This window comes from Bubalus kerabau, chromosome 21 (genome assembly GCF_029407905.1).
Source record: "Bubalus kerabau isolate K-KA32 ecotype Philippines breed swamp buffalo chromosome 21, PCC_UOA_SB_1v2, whole genome shotgun sequence".
In the NCBI taxonomy this organism is placed as follows: domain Eukaryota; kingdom Metazoa; phylum Chordata; class Mammalia; order Artiodactyla; family Bovidae; genus Bubalus; species Bubalus kerabau.
Window position 1 is genome coordinate 42061593 of NC_073644.1, and position 13635 is coordinate 42075227.

Consider the following 13635-nt stretch of genomic DNA (forward strand, 5'->3'; position numbering starts at 1 on the left):
CCAAATAAACATTCAAATGAAGCAAATAATAATAATAGTAATGAAAAATAAGGAGAGAGGGAGGGAAAGAGACATTTAGTTGGAAACAAATAAAACAAAGCACAGCATTTTACAGAGCCTAGGTTTTCATGGGAGAATTACAATAGGAATTTCAGGACTGATTTTTAATCTGTTTTATAGACGTTTATGATTTAGAACAAACACTTTTCTTTTTCTTTTTTTTTCTGGAGGAGAGAAGAGCCATGGCCATTGAAAAGGAGACCTAAACATCTTACATAATATCAACTGACTTTCCCTTTCAAACTAGCAACTATTAAAATTCCCTTGAATGAAGCTGTGTGATTAATAATTTGTAAACGACAATCAAAACTCGGGGTTCTAAGGTTGTGAATCTGCCTCTTAGATCTTTCACTGCAAAGAACATGGGTTATCAAGAGGGAGGGCTGGGACACGGTTAAGTTGACACAACCCTTGGCTGGCTTGACTTTTTGACCTGCTCCCAAGCTTTCATTTCCTATATTCCTGAAAGAAAAGGAGTTGTCACTCATGCTTGCCCTATGCACCTAAGTCTCTATCCTGGCAACCTGCGGGGCAGGGAACCCTTTCCAATAGGTTGGTAAAGAAACCACACTGAGAGCTGTCATGACCCAACCATCTTGGCAACACCTGACAGGGGGGTGGCTATTAATCTTATCAGGTGACCCTGGTGGCGCATTAACATGGTTTCACCAACTGACAGCCTAGGGCAAGGCCGGTTTGATTTAGGAAGACAGAGGCAGATTGCTGTTGAAAGGTACGGAACAACTCAAGGAAACCTTAGGCTTTCGAGAACAAGTACGAACGACTTGGTTCAGAGGACTAACTAGCTGTGCCAAAGGCCTCGAATGTTCTTCAAAGTATTTCTCTTCCCCCTTATGTTACTTCCCCTACGGCTTTAGAATTCACGTCAGCAGCGTTCCAAGCTTCTTGGTACTGGAATTACCGCCACAGCTAATAATAAGAGGGAGGGGTCTCATGTCAGAATGACACCAGCTCTGATGCTTGCTATTTAACTCTGAGGCATGAGGGGAATGGTTCATATTTTAATTCCCATTTCCTTCTTGGAAAATGGGGAAATTAATAGCCCTAACTGTATCAGGTAATTGATACTAAGTCTTTATACATTACCTGACACACACAGAGCTAAAAACGCCTATAAAATCATAGATATTGCTATGAATATAATACTGGGTTGGCCAAAAAGTTCAGCCAACCCAATGTTTCGCCATTATTGCTGTTATTTTTCCTAGGTATACACAAATAAATAGTAGCTTAGGCCACATCTAAGCTCCTTTACATTCCTACCTAGAACCTAGTCAGTCAGTCATTCAACAAACATAGTACCTGATCAGTAAACAGTTAAAGACTGAAGTCATAAAGGCTGAATAAAATGACTTTTATAGCAACTGTTTGGAGAATGGCAACCCACTCTACTGTTCTTGCCTGGAGAATCCCATGGACAGAGGAGCCTGGCGGGCTACAGTCCACGGGGTTGCAAAGTGCTGGACATGACTGACCAATGGAACATGACTAAGTAAAATTGCAAAATGTGTGGCTCACCATGGACTATCGTATGATGTGTTTGCACAGTTTAAAGTGTTAAATCAGGTGATCAATCTTTTCCTCCAGATTTAATCCATCTCCTTTTTTTGGCATCATCAAAAAATGCTTCACAAGTTGACACACAATTTATGGTGAACTAAGTTCATCTTATATCTTTTGGGAGATGTAGATGATTTAGTATTCAGCCCCCCTGTATTTGAGCCAAATTTTAGAAGGACAAAAGAAAAAAATGGCCAACTGCCCTACAGTTTGAAAGGATTACAGCTCTCTACACTGGATTTCACTCTTGAGAAGGGCTGGGACTAATGAAGCCACGGCCACATGCGACAAATGTAAGCAGGGATGTCAAAATATTTAAAAAGCGTTCCAGTCATTAGTGATTTTGCAAAACGAAAGTGACAGAGCTGAACTGCATGTTACAAAGTCTCCCGGTTTTGCTGCCAAAGTGCTTGAGGCCCAGGGAAGAAAACAGGCTGTGTCAACAAATGGTGATTTTTTTTTTTTAAACTGAATGACCTACATCTGAGTTTTCTAGCTCAGCTTGAACCAGAGCACATAGCTCTTAACATTTGGGGTTAAGAGGCGACACTGAACAGATGGCCAAATACAAGGTCATGTGGCAGGAGGCTGTCATGGGTGGCCAGGAAGGCTGCGAGGCCAGAGCTGGTTCACGGTCTCAGGGGTCTGCAGGAACAAGGAGGGTTTATGACACGCCAGCCACGCTGCCACCAGCTTGCGAGGAGTAAGTGCTGTGATTTGTTTTGCTGATGTAACGCAGACATGCCCAAGTGGAACATTAATTTTCATGCACTGATTACAACAAGATGTATACCCTGGATTAGGCACAAGATCTGTGTGGTTGGCTACATAAAAGTTCAGTTATTTAACAATACAGAAGAACATAAAATGGCAATCTTTTTGCCTTCTGTGAGCTGGATGACTAACTCCATTGCTAAAGGAATAGATGATATCCAGGTTGGAAACCAGTTAATAGTACAAACAGCTTTTGTAGATGATGTTGTGTTCTTAAAGGCTGTACGTTTAGACCTACATTGTTTGATAATGCTTCTACTGTGAGAAACAGATATTCAAGCCTAGGATTTACAGTGGTTTTTCTCTTAAAATATTTTCCATGTGTGAAAATAGTTCTATAACAGTTAAGATTTGGATCTAAGTCATATAAGATCCAAGAACCTTGCAAAGGGTTCTTAGGCAATATCAAATTGAAAGGCTAAACTTTTCTTTAGAACATCTCTCAGATCATTATCATTTTTTCCCTGCTGCCACAAAGAAATGGTCATAATACAACTAAATATAGATGCTTACGCACCTCGCAATGCTATACACTCACAGGTGTGCTGGAATTATCATTTCTAGCTGAGCACAGACCTGAATAGACTTTCTTTCCTTTTTAAAGTGCTGCCTTGACTTTGTGATTTTTTTAACTGCTAGGTGTATCGAGTTTGTCTCCTGCCACAAAACCCTTGTTTTGTGGGAAGAGAATTGCTGGAGGAGCTGGGGGCAGGTGTAGGTGGGGGTGGGGGAGGAGGGGTGTCAGCCAGAGGCCTGTTGGCAGCTTCTGTACTTTTCCCTGGCGTCTATTGAAGGCTGTACAAAGGGAAACCGCTGGGCTTTTCACATGCCAGTGCAGCGGTGGGAAGGGGAGCAATTAAAAGGAAAAACTACCAGCTACCATGTCACCTCCCCCAGTGGCTCGGATGAGGGATGCGGGTCAGCCCGCTTTCAGGTACGGAGGTGGAAGGCTCAAGTCCTTTCCTGGCTGCCAGCCCCAGAGGCTCACCTACCAGACTGTCTCCATGGGGGTGGATCTGGGGCTCACACTGGCCTGACAGCATGGTTGCCTCCCAATACCTGATCTGGCATTGCTTGTGCTCAAGGAATTTCAGCCCATTTTTATGGTGTATAGAAACCTAAAATGAGTCTCTCCCTGACTGTGTTTGAAAACCACTGTTTTCAACTTCAGCTCTTTCTGCTCCCGTTTCTGACCCTGCCAATAACTGATGTCACTGGGTGTTTTAAAAGGCTCCAGCCTGTCTTTCTGACTCAACACAACCACAGGATTGGACTTTCCTCCAGGAGTCACAAGGACAGTCTGGCAATGACTGTCAAAGAGCGGTGGGGGCATTTCAGAACCTCCAGGGAGGAGAGGGAGGCACTTACAACCTTGGAAAGCCACCCTGGTGGTGATGCACCCTCAAGGGCGGTGCCCTTTCCCCGCACCTGGAGCATCCTTTACCGGGCGCGTATCAGCACAGAGCATCACTGCATCAGGACACGTTTTGGTACCTCGCCTCGTCTAGCTGAAAAGTTACTTTATCTGTCTTCTGTGTCCTTTCCTTTATTGAACAGTAACTAAACAGAGCCTTTATTTGACGCTGAGTTCCTACAGAGTGAACGGGTTATTTATGTATGATTGCCTCGTGGCTGAGTCCTTTCCCACTCGCAGGAGGTGGTGGGTGGAAGTTCGGGTCTGGCCGGGCTCAGCTTGCTGTGTCCACATGGTGTTGTGCCTAACCCCGGGGCTGGGGGGGGCGCATCCCCGGCACACAAAACCTCTGCACGGAGTGGCACAGACAGTAAATGAGGCTCTGAAAGGAGGACCACTATCGCAGCAGCCGTCTACCAAGTGTTTCGGACCGAAGCCCCGAACACGACAGGGACGTGTGTTCTATGCCGAGGTACACACCTCTTCCTCTGAACTGTCACTCGGGTCATTGTCTAGTGAGGCACTCAAGGAGGCCGCCTTGGGCTCCAGGTAGCAGAGGCACAGAGCCAGAGGGAAGGAGAGAGTGAGGGCATAGGGCACTGAGAAGGAGGCGGAGAGCAGGAAGAAGAAGATGAAGAGGAAGCAGGGCACGAGGGAGGGTGAGCGGATGGGGAGATAATGCTGCAGGCTCTGGGGCAGGAGGGCGCTCTCGGACAGGTTGGGGAAGGACAGGTAGCCATCGTCATCCAGGAGAGAGGGGAAGGACCCAGGGAGCTGCAGGGAGAAGGAAAACAGGGTGGCCCCTCTGCCTGGCTGCGGTTTGTAGCCGAGAGCCACATCGTGGTCCCCCGGGCACGGCTTCCCTCGGCTGTCAGGGTCCGAGGCGGGCTCCCCGTGCTGGCGCCTGGAGTCTCGGGCCAGCTCGACCCCCGGCGGGGGCTGCCCGTTCTCCTTACACCTCCTGCGGAGCCCTGTGGGGGATGCAGGGGGAGGGTGGGCTGATGGGGGGAGCGGGGGGCATGAGTCGGTGCCAAGCCCAGGTGACTGATGTGAGGGACAGCGAGAGAGACAGAGAGCAGCAAACAGAGGTGCAAAAGGACAAAAAGAAAACTGCAATTAGTTAATTTTCTTATGGGTACCGATATAAAATCGTCAAAACAAGAATTTCAGCACTGGGGTCATTCATGAATCTTAAAGCATTCGAGGTGCATGCCAACGCTCCCACGAAGAGCCATCGTTTTCCCCATTAGACCCTCAAGCCAAACATAGGGTAGGCTTTAAAAAAAGGTTGGAGGGGAAGATATCTGTGGGAAATCTCAATATCTACATGTTTCATACGATTCAAAACTTGTGTTTAGACCAACAACTCCATGAATGGTTAGGATGCTGAGAGAAAATATAACTCTGATAACTTAAAACCAAGACTTTCAATAACTTCTCCTGATGTCCGGCTACCAGATCTGTCATGAGGGTTCAACTGGATTAAAATCACAGTGAATCCAATTTGCGGTCATTTAAAGCAAAATCTCCAGCATCACCTTTCCTTGGTTAGTCGATGATAGCCAAAACAAGGTGGGTGTCCAAATCAAGAAGTTTCTGGCCCCATTCCTATCTGTAAGCAGTTCCCATCAGGGAAATCCATAGTGAACACAGTAGGAACACGAAGTCTCCATGAGGAACCGAGGCTCTTCTGAAAACACCTCTTCCGGCTCCATTTACCCATGGTGTACCCGGAGGAGCTTGAAGAAGTGCTTTCAATAAGCTAACTAGCTGAAAAGACTGTGTTTTCTTGTGATGTGGTTTATCAGTGTTTACTCTGTATTATGTGTGATCCATAAGTAATAGAAAGACACAATTTCCCAGTCTTCTGCATTTTCTTAGCAGAGGAGTGGTGTGCTTCATCTGCCTGGTTTGAGTCCTTAAAAGGAAGATCTAGGCCAGCATCACATGAGTTTGCTCCCAGGGAGGGCTGTGCAGGGTTCTGTGGGCATGTGAGGCTCTTCACACCCTCCCTGGCCCCACGGTCTCTGTGACCACAGCCAGCTTTCTCTGCAGGTGGAGGGGGACTGCTGAGCGAGGCGGTGGGGTGGGCAGCGGGTGAGGGGAGAGGAAGCAGGCAAAGGCCAAACAGGACCTGGGTCCAGTGTAGAGGCTGCTGCCACCAAGGAGTTCCAGACAAGGTCACCTGGAGCCTGAAGATGACCGCACGTCCACTGTGTGTGTGTGTGTGTGTGTGTGTGCAAGTGTGTGTGTGTGCATATGTGTACACACATGTGTGTTTTTGCCTAGTGTCCTGATAGCATGGACATTACCCAGCTTGCTTTGTGGCGGTTATCCAACCCTGACTTGGGAAGTACAGAGGCAGAGGGTAAGAAAATGCACAAATAAAATGATAGCATGGACCTACTATAATGCAGAAGTGTCTCTTTTTTGATATCAGACAAATATGTCTTTTCCTAATACTCACATTTGATGTTAAACATTGTACTTACACAAGACCCTGCACAAATCTCATTGAACTGAGGATAATGCAAAAGTTAAGAGCCGCTGTCCGCCCTCAGAAGGCTGCCCCGTCACCTGCGGTGATCACCAGTGGGGAAACACGCTCTCAAAGGAATCAGGGACCAGTCGTTTAAGTACTGTTTTCAGTAGCACACCTTCATTTTGGTTAAAAAAATAAAAAGAGTGCTGTGTTCCTTTTTGAAGATGGAGAAAAATGAAATTACGGCTTAAACTTTTACGCGGCTGATTAGAGTGGATTTTTAATTTTTTTTTTTTAAAGAGTGGTTTTTAAAAACAGCTTTGTGGTGGTGGGGGTAGGGGTGGGGGGAGGGAGACAGCATGCAGTTACTGCAGCAGGAGCTTTGGGCCCCAGCCTCTTAGAAGGCATCTGGGTCACGGCGCTCTGACTCTCACAGCCACAATCTCCTTTGTCTTTCCATTCTCCAGTGGCACAAACGGCACCAAGTGACACCGGCTTAGGGCTCCATCTCTCGTAAACAAATCCCTGATTTTTTAAAATTAATAAAGTAGGAGTGGATCATTTCAGGAGCAAAGGACAAGTCATTTACTTTTATAGCACACTTCATCTTATTCGGCTTCCCTGGTGGCTCAGAAGATAAAGAATTTGCCTGTTAATGCAGGGGACCTGGGTTCGATCCCTAGATTGGGAAGATCCCCTGGAGGAGGGCATGGCAACCCACTCCAGTATTCTTGCCTGGAAAATCCCATGGACAGAGGAACATGGTGGGCTACAGTCCATGGAGTCACAGAGAGTCAGACATGACTGCGACTAATACTTTCATATTATTTACACATCCCTGAAAGTGAAGTGTTAGCCTGGGCAACTTCCAGAAATCATGGGACGCACTGGTTTTCAAGTATATTATCATCTTCTGATTAAGACCTAGTTAAAACCCGCCTTAACTGAAAAGGAGGTGTGTGAAAACGAAATTCAGAACAATGCACATTTTTGTAGCTAAAGTGAGCCAGATATCCTTGTTGTTATGTCCTGTCTTTATTTTTGAGTTTGGCAAATTAGTTAATCTTACCCTAAGAAACTCTTGCCTGGAAAATCCCATGGACGAAGGAGCCTGGTAGGCTACAGTCTATGGGGTCGCAAAGAGTCGGACACGACTGAGTGACTTCACTCACTCATTCACTCACCCTAAGAAAAGGGCTGTGCACTGGGTTACTGCGATGTTCTATCATAAACAGAATGATGATACGTTAGCCAATCTGCCTGTTCAGAAGACACTGTTACGTTCTTACCAAAAGTATTATCTACAGAGCCCCAGAGGAAATTCCCACCCCAGCCTTTACATCTAAAGAGCCCACCTGCAAAAGAGCACTTTTGAATCAAGCTTACCCCAATTTTAGCATCATCTCTAAGTTACACAGTATTTTTATTCTGTGGTTTCCTTTCTCCCTGTACATTCCTGGGTTTCCATGATTAATACATATAAACCTCCTACTGTATTTTTTGACTTTTATGGGAGCTGCTCTGCAAGATACATAACCCGGAACCAGAAGGATGCTATCTAGATGTTTTTTGACTTTCATTTTCTCAAAAAGTTGCTTTGTAGTGTTGGAACTCCAGAAATAATCATAATGTTATTTTTTGTAAATAAATTGAATTTCAGATGAAATGAAGTGACCGAATTCAGCGAATCAAGCACCCTGGAGAAATGACTGCCAAGTTCACCCTCCATCTCCCCTGCGAAGTCTGCCTTAACCCTTTTCCAAAATATATCCACTGGCTACTTTAATGATGAGGTTAAAATCAAAAGACTAAGAGAGAAAACAGCGTATGAATATGCAAGCTGTGGTCACTCAGTTACTTGCAGTCAAGAGTATGGCAAAGTCAATACTGTACATCTAGATAAATACACAGCCCTTGGGTAGGAGAATGGGGCCAGAAACAAAGAAAACAGCTTTAGCGGCAATTCTGAATTTTAAGCCAAAACACAAATAAATGGGTTAATATGTCACCAAAAGCATTTTTAAGATCTATAGACAGGACAGCTGTTGAAAGTCTTACGTAGCACCTAAGTCGTTCAATAAGAAGTTTCAAAAAGTTAAAAAAGGGATCTTTCAGAGGAAAACTGTGGACAGAAGAAATAATAAAGACTGATAGTATGAATGTGACTAACGCTGAGCTATGAGTCAGCCTAAGTCTTATGCACACATTCCTGCTTCACATTCTCAGCACCATTCAGGAGTTCTTTAGAACCTGCAGGCGCCCTGGGAGGCAGAGGGGAGATGTACCTTTCCCTCGTGCCGGACGGCAGCGACCGGCGTGACTTCCTCGGCCTTTTTCCGTCTGTCCTCCTCCTCGTCCCGCTCCTCCTCGGCCTTTTTCTCCGGAGTCACAGTGGTGATCAAGTTGGTCTGAGACATGCCCTTTGTGGTGATGTACTGGCCAGTACCAACCTCTGCAGCGGACACAGAATCCTTCATGTATATTTCATGGTTTTCATTCACTGATGCTAAAAGCAGATACAATTGGAGAAATAAAGTCTGAGATAGTTAAGTCAGAAGAAGGATGGACGCCACCCATTGTCCTATTACAGGGGGAAAAAAGCAAACAAAAAACAAAAAATCCCGTAAAGCATCAGGTTTCTCTTCAAAAGACACATCAGCCTTGCAGGTACTCTCATCTAAGCAACAACGCAGTTTCATATTTCTGTCGCCTATAGCTGCGTCTAAGCGTGATTTCAATGCTCATCTCTTGAAGCCACCAACACAGTGTTCATCCACTCGCAGGCTCTCTGGTAAGGATGTGTGTGAGGGTGGGTGTGAGTGGAAAGAGGGGAGCGCTGAGTGACTGCTGAGCCTCTTACCCACAGAGTTAACCAGCTGGGCAGCAGCACTCGGAGGCAAGTTCCACAACTAACAGCAGACAAACTGCCCTCCTACACTTGACTTAAACACATCTTTGGAAGTGCCAGTCATTGAGGAGCACCGAATTTTTTTGTAGTGTTATTGCTATTGCTACTACTACTATTGTTATTAGTGGTTGAAAAGTCTCTCTCCCCTACAATATAAAAGCTACCTAAGTTATACTGAAAAGTAGCCATCTCAGCAGGGATGATACAATTCGGATGGCAACTCTGCTCAACTGAAGTGCAGAAATGTTTTAATTTTTACTGCGTTTTAAAAAGACTGCCACGATGTGCATACATTCATTCATCTCTGGTATTTGGGGAAAGGAAGACAAACATTGCTAATGTAATTCATGCAACTGCAAAGCATGCAACGTAAGAGATGTAAGACCCAGCCCTTCCTCCCAGCTAAAATGTCTTAGTGAAAGAGATACCTGATTTAATTAAATTTTTTGAAATTTGTTACTCATTCTTTTAGGGTTCAGGTATCATAAAATTTACTAAAATTTAGAAAGGTTACTTTTCAAATCACAGGCAAAATTTAATCTGCTTTCATATTTTTGGGAGTTTAAGACATAAACGTTAAGAAAAAAAACTCTGAACTCCTTTGAACAGTAAACCATTTCACTAAAGTACCTTCACTAAGATATTTTACATCTCCATCTAGTGACTAAAAAGCTTGTATGAGACAGTTTCCTAAAAAGGCTTGTTAGGCTTTTCTCATAGAAGATGCAACCTTGCAAAAAGCAGTAGCTATTCCAACATGCAGCCATGGTCCCCCACGCAGCAGCACAGAAAACATACGAGAAACCGCAGGACCCCAGAGAGTGGGACAAAACACACTAGCGTCACTCTTGGGCGGGGGAGAGAGAGATACAGCACGGAGTTAGTACATTGGTTTCACAGTTGGCTTCTGTCTTCTCAGCAATCACCATCACACAGAGGGTCACAAGGAAAACAGCATTCACAGCAAATGTGTCCCCTTGGGTTCACATCACAGAACCACATGAAGGACATTCAGGGCAAAAAGCTGTGATTCTACATGAGCTCCTCCAACACTGACTTAAAGAACACACACCAGTTTACACAGATGCTTTAAAGAAGAGCAGATGAGACGAAACGGAGAGAAGGTGCCACTGCGGATGTGAACTTTCAAAGAACTTAATTCAGCTTCGAACAGTCCTAGTAAACTGTGTTTCCTGAAAGCTTGGTTCTCAGAGATTCTAAAAATGGAACACTCTTGTAGAAGGTAGGGAAAGGTAACTGACCTTCCTAGGCCCGCTCACAAGAGCCTAAAGAATGACTCTCAGTATGCCTGCTGAGGTCTCAGGGTGACATCTGGAATAAGACCGCTTTCACCAGCATCTTATTCACTCTTTGCGACAACCCTGCCAGAGGTGGCCATGATGCCGCCTAAACCTGGGACCTGGAGGTGGTCAGCCACTCACCCACTGCCGTACAGGGAACGGGTCTGGATTTATCTACAGCAGGTAGGCGTTCTTCCCACTTCACTAACAGAACTTACAAGAAGAACAGAGCACTAATAACACAGGTTTGACTCCCTCTATAAACTTTTTAAAAATTTCTGTAAACTTTTTATGAAGTACTCCACTGGGACAATTCGTTTTTCATTTTATGTGCATTGTTTTCATTCATGTCATTAGAATCTGCAAACTGCAAAAGGAGCTCTTGGTCATGGCAGCAAGTCAATTTACAGAGGCTTTCTCTTCTTTTCTTCAGTCTGCTCACTGCCGCACCCTCCTTATTCCACTGTCACTGCAAACTCTTTGGTACATATTTTCCTAACTTTCTCTATGTCCACACAAGCATGAGCACAGAACACGGTGGCGGGGGCAGGGGAGACACCGGGAAAGTACGATGTAGGCACTCAGTGTGCTCAGTACTGTTGGATATCACGGCTTCTTAACTCCTTCAGCGGGTGGAGCCAAGAATCAAGAGTTATAAATTGTGACTTCATGTTGTTGGGCTTCCTGATAGCTCAGTTGGTAAAGAATCCACCTGCAATGCAGGAGACCCCGGTTCGATTCCTGGGTTGGAAAGATCCGCTGGAGAAGGGAAAGGCTACCCACTCAAGTATTCTGGCCTGGAGAATTCCAAGGACAGATATATTCAGATAAAGCATTATAGGATTCTTTATCTCACCTCATTCATCTCCTCCTGCAGTCAGATTCAGGATCTCTAACAACATCAATGCAATATAGCCTTTTAAGTCAAGAAATTCGGGGAGTATGTCACCCCAACAGTTACATCAGGGCTTGGTGAAAGGGAAGGAAGGACTGAGACTCTACAGTGAGCTGAAGGCAGAGAAGGTTAAGGGGGAGATGATCCCAGGCATCTGTAATAATAACTTTTGATTCTATTTATGTTTTTGCTTATTATTAAAATCATATACTCATGCTAGAAACATCACTTTGTATGTGTCCAGGACAAGGTCCCTATAACACATCTCATGTCCAGGAGCTCTGGGTTAGGAGACAGAGGCCTGGGGGCTAAGTCAAGCCTCACAGTCATCCCATGGAGTCTGGAGGGGATGGTTCCAGGACCTTCGAGGACAACCAAAAACTGGATACTCAACTCCCTGACACAAAACGCTGTACGTGGCACAGTGATTATATTCGGCCTCTGCTCTGTGGATCTCACTTCTGAGGATACAGATATTCTGACTTTAGCTGCCATGTCTTAGAGCAGAAAAGCACACCAGTGTATAACTCTACATGGCCACAGAAAACTGCCCCATGACGCAGAAACTTGCTAAAGACCCCCTTTTATGCCTTAAAAATGTTACTTAAGTGATTGAGTGATTCTCTCCCCATCATATTCACACACCTGATTTAGGTGTGTGAACGTTTACAGCCACCCTCCCAGCCCATCTGCTGGAGTGATTAATACAAACCAGGAGGAGGTCACTTGGAGCCCTTCACTGTTATTTGAATGCCATCCTTCCTATAAGCTATTATTCACTGACAGATAAAAGTCACCTTTCACTGCTGACATTTCCAAAGGGACAAGAGATACATTTAATGCAGTTTTCTTTCTGAACCAAATGATCTAAAATAAACCTGATAATCATTTAAGATCTGCTGGTGAGAGAAGCAAATGATGTATAAGTATGTGATTCCTATACTGAAGAATAAGAGCATCCTTCTCCAAATTCAGGGTGCCAACTTATGAAAGCTGCCTCATTCTCCAAGTACCATTCTTTTGTGTGATTTTACATAAATCTACCATGGCTTTCCTGGTGGCTCAGGTGGTAAAGAATCCGCCTGCAATGTGGGAGACCTGGGTTTGATGCTGGGTTGGGAAGATTCCCCTGGAGATGGGAATGGCAACCCACTCCAGTATTCTGGCCTGGAGAATCCCCATGGACAGTGGAGTCTGGTGGACTACAGTCCCTGGGGTCGCAGAGTCAGACACGACTGAGTGACTAAGCACAGCACAGCAGACATCAGATTCACAAAGGCACCTTTTTTTTTTGCCCATGCCATGTGGCATGTGGGAACTTAGTTCCCTGACTAGGGATAGAATCCATGCCTGCTGTGTGAGAGCATGAAATCTTAACCACTGGATTGCCAGTGGAAGTCCCTAAAGTTTTTTTTGAGGTTAGGGGTTAGTTAACATTTTCCATTAGGTCAAAGACCAACAAGTGCTTTTCATTCCATACTACCCCAGAGCAACGATGTCCATCAAAGGCTCACGATGGTCTCACACTACTTGGTGGCCACTAGCAGTCCTCACGAGTGGCACCTACCTCCATCCAAGCTGCGGGACATGGTATAACGTTTGCTGGACGAGCGCTCAAAGTACGGGGCTGGACGGTCTATCAGCGCGCTGGCTCTTCTGGTCTGGGCCTGTGTCCTGCCACTGTACCGGAACTTGGAACCCAAGGTGAGGAACTTCTTTGGAGGCGCTTCTGGTAACAACAGTCTACAAAGATTAAAGGAAAAACATCAGAAAGATGATTAAGCTAAGTATTAGGAATGCTAACTTATTTTTATTTATTTTGGCTGTGCTGGGTTATCCTTGCTGTGTGGGCTCTTGTCTAGTTGCGGGGAGCGGGGGCTGCTCTCTAGCTGCAGTGCATGGGCTTCTCGTTGTGGTGGCTTCTTACGGGCTCTAGGGCCCCCGGGCTTCAGTAGTTGTGGTTACCAGCTTCTAGAGCACAGGTTCAGTGGTTGTGCTGCATGGGCTCGGTGCATTTGCTCTGTGGTAAGTGGGGTCTTCCTGCACCAGGGATCGAAATTGTGTCTCCTGCATTGGCAGGAGAATTCTTTAACACTGAGCCACCAGAGAAGCCCTAAGAATGCTTTCTTACTCTGTTCTGAAAGGTAAAAAGTGCTCTGTGCACCACAGGTTTACTAGCCAACCTGCAATTCAATGAATCTGATTTTGTAAGAAAAAAAG

At 45.3% G+C, this 13635-nt stretch overlaps 1 protein-coding gene across 2 annotated transcripts in view; it reads right to left on the minus strand.

Annotated features, from left to right (window-relative positions):
• The window catches only part of EPB41L3 (erythrocyte membrane protein band 4.1 like 3), a 145899-nt gene that overhangs the window by 21922 nt on the left and 110342 nt on the right, over positions 1-13635 (minus strand). For both annotated transcript variants that reach the window (XM_055559452.1, XM_055559453.1), the window contains 2 exons: positions 12983-13158; positions 8597-8817 (listed from right to left, as the gene is read on the minus strand). In XM_055559452.1, coding sequence (XP_055415427.1) covers positions 8597-8817; positions 12983-13158 — 397 coding nt within the window. The remainder of the gene's footprint in view (positions 1-8596; positions 8818-12982; positions 13159-13635) is intronic.